Source organism: Neoarius graeffei, chromosome 10 (assembly GCF_027579695.1).
Source record: "Neoarius graeffei isolate fNeoGra1 chromosome 10, fNeoGra1.pri, whole genome shotgun sequence".
NCBI classification, from domain to species: Eukaryota; Metazoa; Chordata; class Actinopteri; order Siluriformes; family Ariidae; genus Neoarius; species Neoarius graeffei.
Genome location: NC_083578.1, coordinates 61748621 through 61766058, shown reverse-complemented (window position 1 = coordinate 61766058; position 17438 = coordinate 61748621). Strand labels below are relative to the sequence as shown.

Here is a 17438-nt window from a genome sequence, read left to right as displayed (position 1 = left end):
ACACAGAGTAGCACATAATTGTGAAGTGAAACGAAAATGATAAATGGTCTTCAAAATTTTAAACAAATAAAAATCTGAAAAATGTGATGTGCATTAGTATTCAGCCCCCTGCGTCAATACTTTGTAGAGCCATCTTTTGCTGCAATTACAGCTGCAAGTCTTTTGTGGTATGTCTCTACCAGCTTTGCACATCTGGACACTGAAATTTTTGCCCATTCTTCTTTGCAAAATAGCTCAAGCAGATTGGATGGAGAGCATCTGTGAATAGCAATTTTCAAGTCTTGCCACAGATGCTCAATGGGATTTAGGTCTGGACTTTGACTGGGCCATTCTAACACGTGAATATTCTTTGATCTAAACCATTCCATTGTAGCTCTGGCTGTATGTTTAGGGTCATTGTCTTGCTGGAAGGTGAATCTCCTTCCCAGTCTCAAGTCTTTTGCAGCCTCCAACAGGTTTTCTTCCAGGATTGCCCTGTATTTAGCTCCATCCATCTTCCCATCAACTCTGACCAGCTTCCCTGCCCCTGCTGAAGAAAAGCATCCCCATAGCATGATGCTGCCACCACCATGTTTCACAGTGGGGATGGTGTGTGCAGGGTGATGAGCAGTGTTAGTTTTCCGCCACACATAGCGCTTTGCATTTAGGCTAAAAAGTTCAACTTTGGTCTCATCTGACCAAAGCACCTTCTTCCACATGTTTGCTGTGTCCCCTACATGGCTTCTGGCAAACTGCAAACGGGACTTCTTATGCCTGTCTTTCAACAATGGCTTTCTTCTTGCCACTCTTCCAAAAAGGCCAGATTTGTGGAGTGTACGACTTATACCAGTAGTTGTCCTGTGCACAGATTCTCCCACCTGAGCTGTGGATTTCTGCAGCTCCTCCAGAGTGATCATGGGCCTCTTGGCTGCTTCTCTGACCAGTGCTCTCCTTGCTCGCTCTGTCAGTTTAGGTGGACGGCCATGTCTTGGTAGGTTTGCAGTTGTGCCATACTTTTTCCATTTTTGAATGATGGATTGAACAGTGCTTCTTGAGATGTTCAGAGCTTGGGATATTTTTTTATAACCTAACCCTGCTTTAAACTTCTCCAGAACTTTATCCCTGACCTGTCTGGTGAGTTCTTTGGTCTTCATGATGCTGTTTGTTCTTCAGTGTTCACTAACAAACCACTGAGGCCTTCACAGAACAAGTGTATTTATGCTGAGAGTAAATTACACACAGTAGGACTCTATTAACTAATTAGATGACTTCTGAAGGCAATTGATTGCACTGGATTGTATTTAGAGGTATCAGAGTACAGGGGGCTGAATACTAATGCACACCACATTTTTCAGATTTATTTGTTTAAAATTTTGAAGACCATTTATCATTTTAATTTCACTTCACAATTATGTGCTACTCTGTGTTGGTCTATCACATAAAATCTCAATAAAAAACTTTGAAGTTCATGGTTGTAAGGTGGAAAAATGTGAAAAAGTTCAAGGGGTATAAATACTTTTTCAAGGCACTGTATCAATATCCCTTTGTTAAATCCAGTGTCGAGTAAATGTGAGCTGCGCCTAACTGATTGAGCAGTTCATCAATGTGAGGAATTGGATATGCATCAAATTTAGATACTGCATTGACTTTTCTATATTCTACACAGAACTGGACCAACCCATTGGTCTTGGGAACCAAGACCACCGGGCTGCGCCAATCACATAGGATTATAATGAGCTGTATGGAATAAAAGTTCCCTATGGCTCTTTGGGACCAACAACTGTGTCATCTTTTCTTTTGTTTGAGTGTCCTGCATCACTTGATATAGCCTATCCTTAATAATACAAAAGTACAGGAAGGAAAGTGCAACATTAGGCTGGAGGATTTGGCCATCAATTACTTTCACTTGGTCAAAAGCGTGTCTCAGTGACTCATCACATGCCTGCTCCAGTGGGAAATCCCCTAAGGGATTCCCCAGAGAGGGAGGAGGGCTCTCCCCACTCTCTGTGACATGGAGTTGATGTGGACGGCCCTGGGACCGCCTCTCCGGCTAACATTGCGGCAAGATTTCCCTGTGGCATGCTACTGTAGGACCCACCCATGGCACAGTGGTGTAGTGGTTATCACTGTCACCTCACAGCAAGAAGGTTCTGGGCTTGAACCTCGCGGCTGACAGGGGCCTTTCTGTGTGGAGTTTGCATGTTGTCTGCGTGGGTTTCCTCCGGGTGCTCTGGTTTCCCCCACAGTTCAAAGACATGCAGATTCAGTACAATGGGGCCACTGTAATTGGCGCAAGCTGTAGTGGTTTCCCAGCCATAATGTATGTACATATATAGATCTTGTGATGGCAAAGCTCATAAATCATATCAAATCACTATTATCTGTTTCATTAAGGTTTAAAACCCCAGCCAATCTGTTCCCAAGATCAGTGGGTGGGTGAGGCTCGGACTAACCGCCGCCTCCAGACTATATTTTTCTCCCTGGAAATGAATAGTGGCGGGCATTGGTGGATATTTATGTATCTCACTGTGCACACACTTAGCTTTCACCAAACGTGCACTTCCCAGCACCCCACATTTAATCAGGCTTTGATGTATGGATGTCTGATTACAATCCAAATCCATCAAAGCCTGATGTGTACCCCCTTGAATACTCACCAGTATGTGGTACATTCCAGCTTGATTGGGGGCAGCTTCTGGTGCATCGGGGATCCGGACCACTGCCCCCACCTCCATTGCCTGGCACTGGTCCTGGAAGTGCCCAGGCTCCCCACAGCACCAGCACAGCAGGCCAGGCCTCATCTCTGCACTGCTGGGGCGAGGAGCCCTCACCTGCGGGGAAACCATAGAAACATAAGGGGAACCATGGGCTCAGGGAGCTGGCTGTGGGGGAATTGGCCCCTGCTTCCGTGGTATGGGGAAGGGACGGGAGGGAGGGGAAGAACAAGAGGAGGGGCACAGAATGAGAGAGAGAGAGAAGAAGAAAAAGAAGAGCTGGATGTCCACCTGCCACTGGAACCGCTGCCAGATAGTCCTCCGCCAGCTCAATGGCCCGATCCAGCAACGCCGGGTGGTGGCACTGGACCCATTCCACTGTCCCCCTCGGCAGCCGAGTGATGAATTGCTCCAGTGCCACTGCGTCGATGACTCCCTTGACATCACAGTCCTCTGCCCTTAACCACCACCAGAAGGCATCCCGCAGCTGCTGGCCATAGGCAAAGGGCCGGCCGACCTCCTCCAGCATCAGTGCATGGAAACATTGCCGATGTTTCTCTGGGGAGCAGCTGACTCACTGGAGGATCGCCTGCTTCAGGTCTGTATACACCAGCCTGTGGACAGTTGCTGAGCCACGAGCTGCGCTTCGCTGGTCAGGAGCAGTAACAGGCGGGCCACTCACTGCTCATCTGGCCACCCCATGCCTCTGCGGTTTGCTTGAAGAGCTCCATGAAAGCCTCCAGGTCATTTTGCGGTCCCATTTTTGCGAGGGTGACATGGGGGAATCCTGCGGACTCTGGGGCTGGTGCACCTGCTGGAGTGATGAGGCACAGGAGCCCCTGGTGGTTTTCTTGCTGGCCCTGCAGCAAAGCCTCGAAGTGCTGTTCCTGCTCTGTCCTCATCACGACCAGCGCCTGGTGCTGGTTCTGTTGGGTGGCGGCGAGGGCCTGGACCAGCTCGTTAAATGGGGAGGACTCCGTGGCGACGGTTCTCTTTCAGCGTCCCAGTTTTTGGCACCAGTGTAACACTTCCCTGATTATGGAGGACACTGAAAGGCAAGTAGGATCAGGTTCACTTTTTGGGGTTTATTTATAACCACAACTCAAAAACAAACACGCTTTTCAGCAGACTTAAATCAATTGAGTCTCAATGCACAAGTGCAACTTCAGCCTGGAGAAGACGAAGACTCTCTGCTCCTCTCCCGCTTTTATCTGTTCCCTCTCACTGCACACAAACACACAGCCACAGCACATTAATTCACAACAGGTGCTTCCACTTTGCCACTCACCTTCCCCAGCTTTACTCTCCATTCACAAACAGTCCCTTGACCATGCCCCCGCTGCCACAGTGGGCTTTCTCCTAAAAATTTGCCACAAAATTGTATGCACATGATTGTCTAGAATGTCTTTCTATGCTGAAGCATTATTATATCACTGGAATTAAGAGGCCAAACCCAAACCTGTTCCAACGTGACAGTGTTTTTCAAGATTGGAGTGGAAGAATTCAAGTGGTCTGCCAAGAGCCCTGACCTCAACCTCACTGAACACCTTTGGGATGAGCTGGAAATCAGACTGTGCCCCAGGCCTTCTCACCAAAAATTAATAATTAATAACAATTTAATTGTTTTACATTATTATTATTATTATTATTATTATTATTAAATAGTTTGACGATTGACAATTTTTTTTATGAGGGTGTAATATCTTCTCTTAAAGATGACATATTATACCCCTGTGGCAGCGGGGGCGTGGCCAAGCAGCAGTCTGTGAATGGAGGGCGGGGTCGGGGAAGGTAAGTGGCTAAGTCATTCCACCTGCTGTCAATTAATGTGTGTGTGTCTCTGTTTGTTTGTTACAGGGACGAAGCATAAAAGGAGAGAGAGAGCAGAGAAAGGGAGCTCTCTCCCCAACCACAATGCATGTGTGTGAGTGATGAATGAATGCATGAATGAAAGGAAGGAAGCAAGCAAGCTGAAAAGCCCAAAATAAAAGATATTGTACAAATATCAACTCTCGCCTGCCGTGCTTCTGTGCTCCCAGGTTTTGGCACCACTGTAACAGTTCCTGATGTGGGTGGAGCACAGAAGCACGGCAGGCGAGAGTTGATATTTGTACAATATCTTTTATTTTGGGCTTTTCAGCTTGCTTGCTTCCTTCCTTTCATTCATGCATTCATTCATCACTCACACACATGCATTGTGGTTGGGGAGAGAGCTCCCTTTCTCTGCTCTCTCTCTCTCTTTTTATGCTTCGTCCCTGTAACAAACAAACAGAGACACACACACACATTAATTGACAGCAGGTGGAATGACTTAGCCACTTACCTTCCCCGACCCCGCCCTCCATTCACAGACTGCTGCTTGGCCACGCCCCCGCTGCCACAACCCCTTTTCCACGAGTTTAAAAACAAAATAATAAAGCAAAAAAGGCACAAGATATCCAGGCAACCGGCCCGTTTTTTTGTGATAATTTGAAGGAAATGAACTAGTTTCATGTTTTGAAATTGTATACTGGCTGTTCAAAGAACTGAGAAGCAGCAATGCTATAAATGTGCTGAATTCTATCCTACTGGCCAGATGGCAGGGCCAATCTTATTAATAGAGCAGGAATCCCAGAATGAGCAACAGGTGCTAAACCTGCTGTGTAATATTCCAAAGGCAGGGTGAGGCGTAATGAACAGCTGCCATGGGAGACATTGTGAAGCCTTTACCAGACTATTACATGCACGCACGCACGCACACACACACACGGTAGTAAATCTTTCAGGCCTAACGTCTTCTGTGGATGTTACGATAATAGTGGTATTGATGACTGTTCCTAAATTAGAAACATCAGGACATGTGTGTGTGTGTGTGTGTGTGTGTGTGTGTGTGTGTGTGTGTGTGTGTGTGTGTGTGTGTGTGTGTGTGTGAAATAGCTTAGTGGGGACCATCTCCTCATATCTTACTGGAGACCAAATATCTGACAGTTGTAGAGACATTTGGCTGGTTTCCTGAGGAAAACTGTTTTTACCCCCAAAATGCAGCTTTTATTTCAACACTAAAAGTGCTGAAAGGTTTCCTTTTAGTTGCTGAGGTTAAGCTTACGGTTACATTTAGGTATAGCATAGCTTTAATTAGCTGCGGTAATAATTATCTCAATTAAAGGTCCTCACAAGCTTCGTAAAACAAACATTTGTGTGTTTGCATATTTGAAGGAGTTTCTTTGCAATAAATCTGCTGATTCTGCCAGATATTATGCTGCTAGACATTTTAAAGACTAATGATATAACAATATATTTGAATCAAGTAATCAAATATAAGTGATCACAAAAATCATGTGTTATTATTTCCTTTTGAAATTATGGTTTTTGTGGTCTAGTCTGTGCTGCCGAGGATCAGCACGCCCAGGCTCCTGCCTTTGCCTGCTACCCAGCTCACAATGCACCTGACCCTGGTGCCTGTCTTTGTGGGTGGTGAGCACACATGGTGGTGGCTCCATGTAAGTTCTTCGGGCTGTGCCTGGCCGGGCCCCATGGGTCAAGGCCCGGCCACCAGACACTTGCCAGCGAGCTCCTCTCCCAGGTCTGGCTCCAGGAGGAGGCCCCGGTTTCCTGCTTCTGGGCGAGGTGCTGCAATCGCTTTCTTTGCCATTTCATCGGGGTCTTGAATCGCTCTTAGCTGAGGTGGTTCAGACATCTGATTAGGATGCCTCCTGGGTGCCTTCCTTTGGAGGTTTTCCGGGCACGTCCAACTGGGAAGAGACCTCGGGATAGACCCAGAACACACTGGAGAGATTATATATCTCATCTGGCCTGGGAGCGCCTTGGGATCCCCCAGGAGAAACTGGAAAGCGTTCTTGGGGAGAGGGACACCTGCTTAGACTGCTGCCACTGTGACCTGACTTTGGATAAGTGGAAGAAAATGGATGGATGGATGGATGGTTTTGTGGATTTTTGAAAATGCGAAGGATAATCTCTAAATAATATTTCTCTAAACTTAATACTTATAAATCAGCATTTTCTCCTGTAGCGGCATGAAGGAATTAACTGCCTGATTGGTACATCAGTGTGGCCTATAGTACATACAGTATCAGATATGATATATGATATGATATGATAACCTAAGTAAAATTTATATTTAGTTTGTGCCAGTGTAGTGTTTATCATTTTCATATATTCATAAGCTCTTCTAACAACTACATATAGTGGTTTAATTTCGACACAGCTGTTAAGGTTTAGATAATTGTATTCCACAGTTGCTCTCCAAAAAGTATGAGAAGTAGACAAGTCCATTTTAGGTGCCCATTAGAAGTTAAGCTCGACTTGAAATGAGGAGAATACCTTTTACTAAGCATTATTGGGATTATGTTCTTATTTGTAAAGGCTGTTATATAAAATGTATTATATTTTCAGTTATTGTATTTTGAAGACTTATTCTTAAAAAAAAAAATTCTGTTCCAATAGATTTTCACCCCTCTGTTTATGAATAATGCAAATGTAATCAAATAACACACTGATATTCAAATTGTAGCTTTATTTTAATTCTGTTTAATTTCATTTATTTTTATGGGATACAGTAATGTGGTCTCAGGTGAAGTACTACACACTGTTGAATGAGAATAAAACACTTAAGGATCAGGTCCAATATATCTGCAATATTTCTCTCTATCTATCCGATGATCTGCCAATTTCTTAGAGATAATATCTCTAAGTGGGTATGACACAAGTGTATTTAAACAGCTGCTGAAAGACTGTTCTGTCCCCAGGATTTTCAGTGAGGGGTTTGGAGTTTATCCACCGTGAGGACACATGTAAACACAAACAAACTCCATCACTTTGAGCCCCTGTGGTTGGCTTGTTGGCTTCTCATTGTCATCGTACAGACATGCCACTTCCTGTGAATTTTTCCATTCCTTTTTTCTTTCCTTCTTTGTTCATTCATCCCATTTATCCATTTCTTTCGTTAGTATTAATTTATTTGGTCTCATCAACCCACTAACAGCTTTCTCTTGTTTGTTATGCTAACCTATTTAGTAATATTTCTTTGTCAGTAAAGATTGCTTGTTCCTTGGATAGGTGTCAGTTATCCATTTTATATTAGGAAAACCTTTACCCACAATATTTACCAGATTGTACATAAACCCATGCTTGTCTTGTTGGCAGCATGTTAACCATAAAGGAACCTTGGTAAACATTGCATTCTGGTCTTCCTGTGGAGCCAAGATTTCTAGTTCACAGTGCACACGATGTGTTTACAATCATCTTTTGCCATTCCCTAGCTCTCCCACTTTGGATTCTTGAACAATCTTAACTCTTGTATCTAAAGCCTCACCCACAACCTGCCATACGCGCTGCTACAAGCGGTCTACGGTAAAAAATTTGACAAAATCTTGCTTGAGATTTGCGCGACACTTGCGTGTGTTCAGCGCCGTAGAAGGTCGCAGACTGCCTGTGGAGACTTTTGGTCCTGCACATGCAAATTCTACGGGTCTTGCGACAAATCAAGAATGCATACACTACGTACGGGACCCGTACTCCTTTTGTACGCCTGAACCAGGTCAGCAGTGCGGCTAGTAGGGGCTTTTTGTGATGACAGTAAGACGCATGAGTGACGCACGGTCATTGTATGAATGACATGTCTCAGAAGTACTACACAAGTACTCCACACTTGCTATTTGTGCGGCTCGCAAGACAGGAGTACATCTCACTTTCTATCCCATGTGTGGCGTACACACAGAGCACGCGACCTGCATGCAGCGCAAGTGACCTGCATGCAGCGAATGTGACCCGCACGTAGCGCACGTGCCCTGCACGCGACACGAGGGGCAAGACTCTGGGTATATATACTGGGGGAGGAACCAAGGAACCGATCATGTAGCATGTAACATTGTAGAAGGGAAGAAGGCCACCTCATTTGCTGTTTTTATTTGAGTATATGTTAATTTACCATGCAAATGCCAAATAATAAAACATGAATATAACGCATTTTATTACATTGTAAAAAATCCCAACTAAATAGCCCAACAGTTTGAGCCCTGAAACACACTTTGACTCTGACTCCGAGCTGCTGTCCTGCTCCTGCTGAGTGGTGGGACGGGGTGTCGGGATGTCCTTGTCCTCATCACTGAGCATGGCACAATGGCCTGACAGCGATGATGGGATTGCAATGTCCTCACTTCTGGGCATCGATAGCTGAAACATACATGAAAATCAGCATATATAATCTATATACAGTACATAAGCATATAGATACTGAAATTAATGTTTAAAGCATGCGTATTTACCTGTGAAAATCCCTCTGGCGGGGTGCAGGGCCTTCTGCCGGCTTGAAGGCAAACTTCTTCCTGTCCGTGCAGGGCTCGCCGGTGCTGCTACCATCATCATCATATTCTTCCTCCTCCTCCCCCTCTGCTGTTTCAGGCTGGGTTACTTCACTTTTGTTCACTTCTTCTTGGGTCCCATTTTCTAAACTTTAAACTGAAAATTTAAAAATTTTCCCACAAAATATCCAGTGTTCTTCAGCCGAAAGACAGACGCAGAATGTTGCAGACATGCTGGTTTTATACTCACTCCTGGCTTGCATCACACACAAGTTATGAGTGATTGTAACGTGCTAATCACATGCGTCACACACGCTTCACAAGAGCGGCCCGAACTCGTAGCGCAGGAAACTGGTAAAATGCAAGTCTCACACACACTCCACACTCACTGAACACACACTGATCACGTGCGTCAGATATACGCTTTCCACGGGCTAATTTTTCCCACGCCTCGAGGAAGTCAGGTGTGCAACCTGTACTTGACAAGTACTTTGCCCGTACTCCTCCCCCAAACTTTTCCCTGGGTTCACCGCGACCCTGTGGCACAGCTGCGAGCTACCAAACCCTGCAACCCATGCGTGTCCAAAACACTTACGGCGGGTTGTGAGTGAGGCTTAAGGGTGGGTGAGATAACTAGCTAGTTATGTAACTAATGCTAGCTAGGAAGTTACATATTCTGCCATGCAGGTTAGGCAACATCAGCCATCTAAATGAATCTTTGCACTTGAACTATTCAACACAGATAAAAGTAAGTTAATTTACACTACTGTTCAAAAGTTTGGGGTCACCCAGACAATTTTGTGTTTTCCATGAAAAGTCACACTTTTATTTACCACCATAAGTTGTAAAATGAATAGAAAATATAGTCAAGACATTTTTCTGGCCATTTTGAGCATTTAATCGACCCCACAAATGTGATGCTCCAGAAACTCAATCTGCTCAAAGGAAGGTCAGTTTTATAGCTTCTCTAAAGAGCTCAACTGTTTTCAGCTGTGCTAACATGATTGTACAAGGGTTTTCTAATCATCCATTAGCCTTCTGAGGCAATGAGCAAACACATTGTACCATTAGAACACTGGAGTGAGAGTTGCTGGAAATGGGCCTCTCTACACCTATGGAGATATTGCACCAAAAACCAGACATTTGCAGCTAGAATAGTCATTTACCACATTAGCAATGTATAGAGTGGATTTCTGATTAGTTTAAAGTGATCTTCATTGAAAAGAACAGTGCTTTTCTTTCAAAAATAAGGACATTTCAAAGTGACCCCAAACTTTTGAACGGTAGTGTACATTTATAAATATATTGCTTAGTTGAATTATTTAGTTAGGGCAAGCATTACCTTCAAACATGATCAAAATATTACACCCTAAAATGTCCTTATGCTGTCTTTTGAATGGGATGATATTTATCATGGGAGTGTGTAAATTCTGCTTTAAAAGCTGTGTATTGGTGCTTTCATATATTCAGTATTTATTGTGTGGAAAACCCTGGTGTTTGTTGTTCATTTGGGCAAAGGGTAACACAGCAATTGTGGTTTCGAGTGAACCCGGAAGTGAACCAAACATGCCAGCTTATTTACTGGCATTTACAAGCAAGAGAGCTGTTAAATCAAACTTTAAGGTGCAAAGTGAGCCAAAGGACAGGTGCAGTGCTACAGAATTCTGATATGTCCTAGATCTACAAGCAAAAAGAGGAACTAAACACTAGGTATGATGCACAAAATATTTAAAACTAGTTACTTATGTAATTGTCTAATTTTTATTTAGCATCAGGTCTGTGTTCGTTGTGATTTTTTTGTGATTTCTATTTCTGCATTTAGCAAATGTTTGTTTAAATTTTTTCTGTTGGCATATTTCTGACCAATGAATGAATGTTTTCAGCCTTTTGCTTTGTTTAATTATGTGCAGTAGGAAACCTCCCAAAAAACAAATAGCAACCAAGATAGAGTACTGATTTTACTCTGATTTGAGCTCTGCAAGTGGAAAAATAGGAGTGAAAGCAGCCTATGTAGTATATAATATTATGTGTAAAGTAAAGCCCAATAAAGGTTAAAATGTTATTCTCTGTCAAGTGACTAGTTACTGGATGTTTTATTAACATTATTGTTTTCTATTAAGTATAGCTTGCCTGCGACCCTGTAGAACAGGATAAAGCGGCTAGAGACAATGAAATGAGATGAGATAGAGGAATCTAAATGGCAAATAAAAATGTAAATTTTGATATAATCTGTAAGATAATTAATTCCCTAATTGTTTATTGGTCCATCAAGCTTCCCATGGCTACATTGTTCATGTGATTATTAGCTTGTCATTGTTTCTGTCTCTTTGTTGTACTTATCCCTGTTGTTGTTCTGAAATGAAGGCCAGCCTGCTGTGCCTAATTGAGCAGAGGAAACCACAATTGCCTGAGCTAATGGAGAGATGTTTTCACACAGCATGTCTCATCTCATCTCATCTCATCTCATCTCATCTCATCTCATCTCATTATCTCTAGCCGCTTTATCCTTCTACAGGGTCGCAGGCAAGCTGGAGCCTATCCCAGCTGACTACGGGCGAAAGGCGGGGTACACCCTGGACAAGTCGCCAGGTCATCACAGGGCTGACACATAGACACAGACACCCATTCACACTCACATTCACACCTACGGCCAATTTAGAGTCACCAGTTAACCTAACCTGCATGTCTTTGGACTGTGGGGGAAACCGGAGCACCCGGAGGAAACCCACACGGACACGGGGAGAACATGCAAACTCCGCACAGAAAGGCCCTCGCCGGCCCCGGGGCTCGAACCCAGGACCTTCTTGCTGTGAGGCGACAGTGCTAACCACTACACCACCGTGCCGCCCACACAGCATGTATTATTGTTTATCATTTTTATTAGTTTATCTTACTGTTTTCATATTCATACAATATAAAATGTTAGATGGGATAAGACTGGGTTTTAGTTTGAATGATGCCACCTTATCTTAAGAACAGTGGTCGACATGGATTATTACGTCATTTGTGTGGAGGTTTTTTACCCATTTAATCCCCAAATTTGTTGGAATTTCAGCTTGTGATCTCCTGATGGTAGACATTTCCAACTTTTGATTTAAACACTCCTGTATGAGTATGATATCTCATCTCATCTCATCTCATCTCATCTCATCTCATTATCTCTAGCCGCTTTATCCTGTTCTACAGGGTCACAGGCAAGCTGGAGCCTATCCCAGCTGACTACAGGCGAAAGGCGGGGTACACCCTGGACAAGTCGCCAGGTCATCACAGGGCTGACACATAGACACAGACAACCATTCACACTCACACCTATGGTCAATTTAGAGTCACCAGTTAACCTAACCTGCATGTCTTTGGACTGTGGGGGAAACCGGAGCACCCGGAGGAAACCCACGCGGACACGGGGAGAACATGCAAACTCCGCACAGAAAGGCCCTCGTCGGCCACGGGGCTCGAACCCAGACCTTCTTGCTGTGAGGCGACAGCGCTAACCACTACACCACCGTGCCGCCCCCCTCCCCGCCATGTTTATGTAAAAACTTTCACAGTCACTCGCTAGCGCAGAAGTTTTACATCTCAGATGTGTGTCTTTTCCAGTTTTTTGATGCCCGTTGGTACATTTTTCTCTTGTAAATATGTGTGAAGAATATATAATGAAGTTTTGGTAGCCTTTCGGGTGTTCAGCGTGCCTTTAGCTTCAGTTTTCAGTTTATTTATTTAGTGCTTAAACTGAGCACTGGATTAACCACATCTTTTCTCTCTCCCAGCTGAGAAAGAAATAAATGTGTGCATGTGCAACAGAAAAGTTTTGTCATTGGATCTTCACATGAGCTCCAACATGTGATGTCGCGTTGTCTTGACAATGTGCAATATTATAACAATATTCATGCTCATTCTCCATTGGGGAGAGTGGCGTAATACATGGAGGATGAGCGATATGATAACAATATTGCATGCCATCAATAAACGCACTAGAAGGGAATAGAATACATGTTTTTAATCCATGGGAAAAGTGGCTCGTATGTATAATAATACCTTATATTACACATCATGTTGTTTAAGAAAAAGGAATTGTTCAGGTGAGTTAACAACACTAGCATTCATAACATACAGTGCATTGTACTGTATTCCTAACCTACAGTACATTTAGACATTTGGTATAAACTATTATCTTTGCAACAATATGTTTCTAGTGGACAAGTTGAAAAAAACAACAAACAAAAAGATTATATTTTTAGGATTCAATAGTAGAAGGTCTTCCATCTAATTTACTAACTAACTAAAATTTTAAAACTATTTATTAAGCAAATTTTTTCACAAACACTTTGTGTACTATTCTGAACTTATTTGAGTCTTCTTCTTCTTCTCTCTCTCTCTCTTTCATATTGTAAAACTTAAATATGTCATGTGTTTCAAGTGCCTTACAGTGATGATGTTCTTTTCGATAAGATTTCATCTAGATTGATGTGGATTATCACTTTTAATGTTTCTCAGTTCAGCAGTGTTCCTGTAATAAACGTTTGTTACTTGTGAAAATCGGAGATTTTTGCAAATATGTTGATCTGTCCGTTTGTCTGTCTGTTTGTTTGTTTGTTTGTTGGTGCTCTAGTGTCATTGTTTCTTGACCAATCTTCACCAAAATGCACAGGACAACTCACTAGGGTCACACAAAGACATTAGTTTTTGGTGGGTCAAGGTCAAAGGTCAAGGTCACCAAGGTCAAATCTTGTAAAAAAATTGGCCATAACTTCCGTTTCTTTGTGATTTTCGCAAGTATCGTGCTCTGCACGGCTTTTCATTTGTTTGTTTGTTTGTTTGTTTGTTTTAGTGAAAGAGAACTTTTATGGTAACATGGTAGTTTTGTATTTTACAGATCATTGCCTTTGTCTCACTCTTTTTCATCTTGGTGTCTATCACCAACTTCTGCCTTGAGACGCATGAGGCCTTCAATGAACTCCAGAACCATACCAGTGTGGTTTCGGATGGCAATACTACCAAGGTGGTGTCCACTCTGGAGGTGGTGACTAATCCTGCGCTCACGCTTGTGGAGGGCATTTGCGTGGTGTGGTTTACATTTGAGTTCCTAGTGCGCATTATCTGCTGTCCTAACAAGCTGCTCTTCATCAGGAATTTGCTGAACATCATTGACTTTGTGGCCATTCTGCCCTTCTACTTGGAAATTAGTTTGAGCGGACTCTCCTCCAAAGCTGCTACAGATGTGCTTGGTTTCTTGCGAGTGGTGCGCTTTGTGCGAATCCTGCGAATCTTCAAGCTGACCCGTCACTTTGTAGGGCTGAGAGTGCTTGGCCACACGCTGCGTGCCAGTGTTAACGAATTCTGCCTCCTCATCATCTTTCTCGCTCTTGGTGTCCTCATCTTTGCTACAATGATTTACTACGCGGAGCGCATTGGTGGAGACGTAGATGATCCGTACACAAACGTGCACACTCATTTCAAAAACATTCCGATCAGCTTCTGGTGGGCTGTAGTCACTATGACCACACTGGGTTATGGGGACATGTATCCTCAGACCTGGCTAGGGATGATGGTTGGTGCTCTGTGTGCATTAGCAGGCGTTCTAACCATTGCCATGCCAGTCCCTGTTATTGTGAACAATTTTGGGATGTACTATTCCCTAGCCATGGCGAAGCAGAAGCTGCCCAAGAAAAGGAAGCGCCATCACCGAAACCCAGACACAGTACTGGACTCAGTCTCATTTGGAAAATCTGAGACCAACTCACACAGGAATAGCACCCAAAGTGACACATGCCCTCTTGCACCTGAGGAAAACATTGCAAGGAACCGTTCAGGTAAAACACTTGCACTGTGGATATGACAGCCAATGAAGCCATACAAAATTCATATAGATTGAGCTGGAAAATTGTGTGCTTTGTTTGCTTTTGTTTTTCTCTTAGACTCAAAGCAGAACGGTGATGCTAATGTAGCTCTATCAGAGGACGAGCCGCTCTCTCCCAGTGAGAGGTGGTCCCTCCGCCGCTCACACAAGCGAGACAAGTGCAAGAAAGAGGGTGCCTCCTTCCTCCTGACTTCTGGAGACTTCTCCTGCAGTACTGATCCCACTATCTGTACAGGTACAGAAACCAGAGCAGAAAGGAAATAAAAAAGTAGCTTAAAATTATTATTATTATTATTATTATTATTTTAAATAGGCAGGCATTCCAATATTTAATTTTAAGACAGGCAGGCATTTCAAAAATAGCAATGCACTGCTAGATATTTTTTAATAAGTTTAACTTAAATTAGGGTGGCACAGTGGTGCAGTGGTTAGCACTGTTGCCTCACAGCAAGAAGATTCTGAGTTCGAGCCCAGCAGCTGACAAGAACCTTACTGTGTGGAGTTTGCATGTTCTCCCAATGTCTGCGTGGGTTTCCTCCAGGTGCTCCAGTTTTCCCCATAATTCAAAGACATGCAGTTAACTGGTTACTCTAAATTGCCCATAGATGTAATTGTGTGTGTGAATGCACAGAAAGGAACTGGCCATCCTACTGCTGTGATTCTGGTCAAGTCAACCAAACATGGTTCACCTCAAGCTCGGTTTGGCAGTGACGGCGACGACAAACTTAAATTAAATTAATAAACTAGAAGTTTCAGGACATTTTACGAGTTCAGGAACCTATAGCCACATTTCATTATTCTGTTCAAGCCATCAAAATATTGTCTGAGAAGGGCATTTGATAATTATAAAGATCTGAACAATTAACTTTATATACATGTCTTATCATGTAATTAACAGTCTTTTCTCATAAACCTTGAAGATTACCTCAACTTATTTGTTTTGGACTTAGTTGAGATACTCTAATTCTATTTTAATAAATGTATAATGTATAATTAATGGAAACTATACCAGTTTCCATATGAATTCACTGAGTCTCCTAATCGGAAAATGTACAAGAACAGAGACTACTACATTGGCCAGTAATATGATAAAACCAGTGTAAAAGGGAGTGAGCAGAAAAAGTAAGATGAAGAAGTGTGTGCATAAAGTGTCTCATTTACTTGACATTTTTTATCACAGAGTGCTGTCAGGTCGACTTCTTTTGCCTGTCTGATTCGTGTCTGAGCCATTACATTCCCCTGAGCTTGATAGGTTAGTCTCAGATAAATTGTAGTTGTAGAAAAACTGTCTCTGGAAATAATGCTTCTGATACTGCAAAAAATATATCTTAGTAAATGAAGATCTTTAATAAAGGAAAAGTGCTGAAAAGGGCTAGTACTAAAAATGAGTGATGCTAATATTTAATTATAAGATTATTTCATAAAAAATGAGCATTAAGCTTTTTTTTTTAAAGAAATAAGTATTGCGCTTATTTCAAGCTTAATATTGTCTTATTCTATTGTCTTCTCTCTACACTGTCAGAAATGGGGTACAGTAGGAGTCCATTTCTGTCCCCCAAGGAGCAATCTACACTAATATACCCCCTAGGGCTCATTATTGGACTTCAAGGTAATTATATGTACATATGTTCCAAATCTGTATATAAATTGTACAAATAAATACCTTGGAGGGTACTGCCCCAGTGACAAACTGTTGTACCCTTAAAGGTACAATGATATATTTTGTTTTCTGAGAGTGTAGAAATGAACACCTGAAATAAGCAAAATTATCTAACAATAGAATAAGACAATTTTAAGATTGAAATGTATTAAAAAGAAATCTAGAAATAGGCTTAATACTCATATACATATATTTGTTTAATAATCTTATATTTGCATTAATAAAAATAATGTTAGTTGAATGTCTATATTCAAGATATTTTTACTTCCTAAGATACTGTATTATCTTTTACCATGAACAATTACTGATTAAGTGGATACTGCGTCCTCGATGGCTCAGTTGGCAGACTGACAAAATAAAAAGAAAGAGTAGGAAGGTGAGACAAAGATACTGGAGAACAGTGTTTCCCAACCCTGTGACTGAAGCCAGCATTTTCTTATTCTCCTCATCACAACTGAGCCAAGTAATCAGTGTATAAAATGCTGATTACCTTACCCTGTTCTATTGGGTTGGTAACACTTTTCTGTTTCATACACAAAGTCAGTAATTTTGAATCTGTAACAGAAATCCAAACTACACTGACCTAACTTGACACCATAAGAAACCAGTGGATAATTTTTAAAACATAGTTGTGGTGTCTTATTATTTTCTTTTTATTTATTTACACTACCATTCAAAAGTTTGGGGTCACTTTGAAATGTCCTTATTTTTGAAAGAAAAGCACTGTTCTTTTCAATGAATATCACTTTAAACTAATCAGAAATCCACTCTATACATTGCTAGTGTGGTAAATGACTATTCTAGCTGCAAATGTCTGGTTTTTGGTGCAATATCTCCATAGGTGTATAGAGGCCCATTTCCAGCAACTCTCACTCCAGTGTTCTAATGGTACAATGTGTTTGCTCATTGCCTCAGAAGGCTAATGGATG

At 42.4% G+C, this 17438-nt stretch overlaps 1 protein-coding gene across 1 annotated transcript in view; it reads left to right on the top strand.

The window, feature by feature from the left end:
* Positions 1-17438, top strand: part of kcnc4 (potassium voltage-gated channel, Shaw-related subfamily, member 4) — a 58814-nt gene that overhangs the window by 23680 nt on the left and 17696 nt on the right. The window contains exons 3-4 of the mRNA XM_060932016.1: positions 13866-14802; positions 14908-15084. Coding sequence (XP_060787999.1) covers positions 13866-14802; positions 14908-15084 — 1114 coding nt within the window. The remainder of the gene's footprint in view (positions 1-13865; positions 14803-14907; positions 15085-17438) is intronic.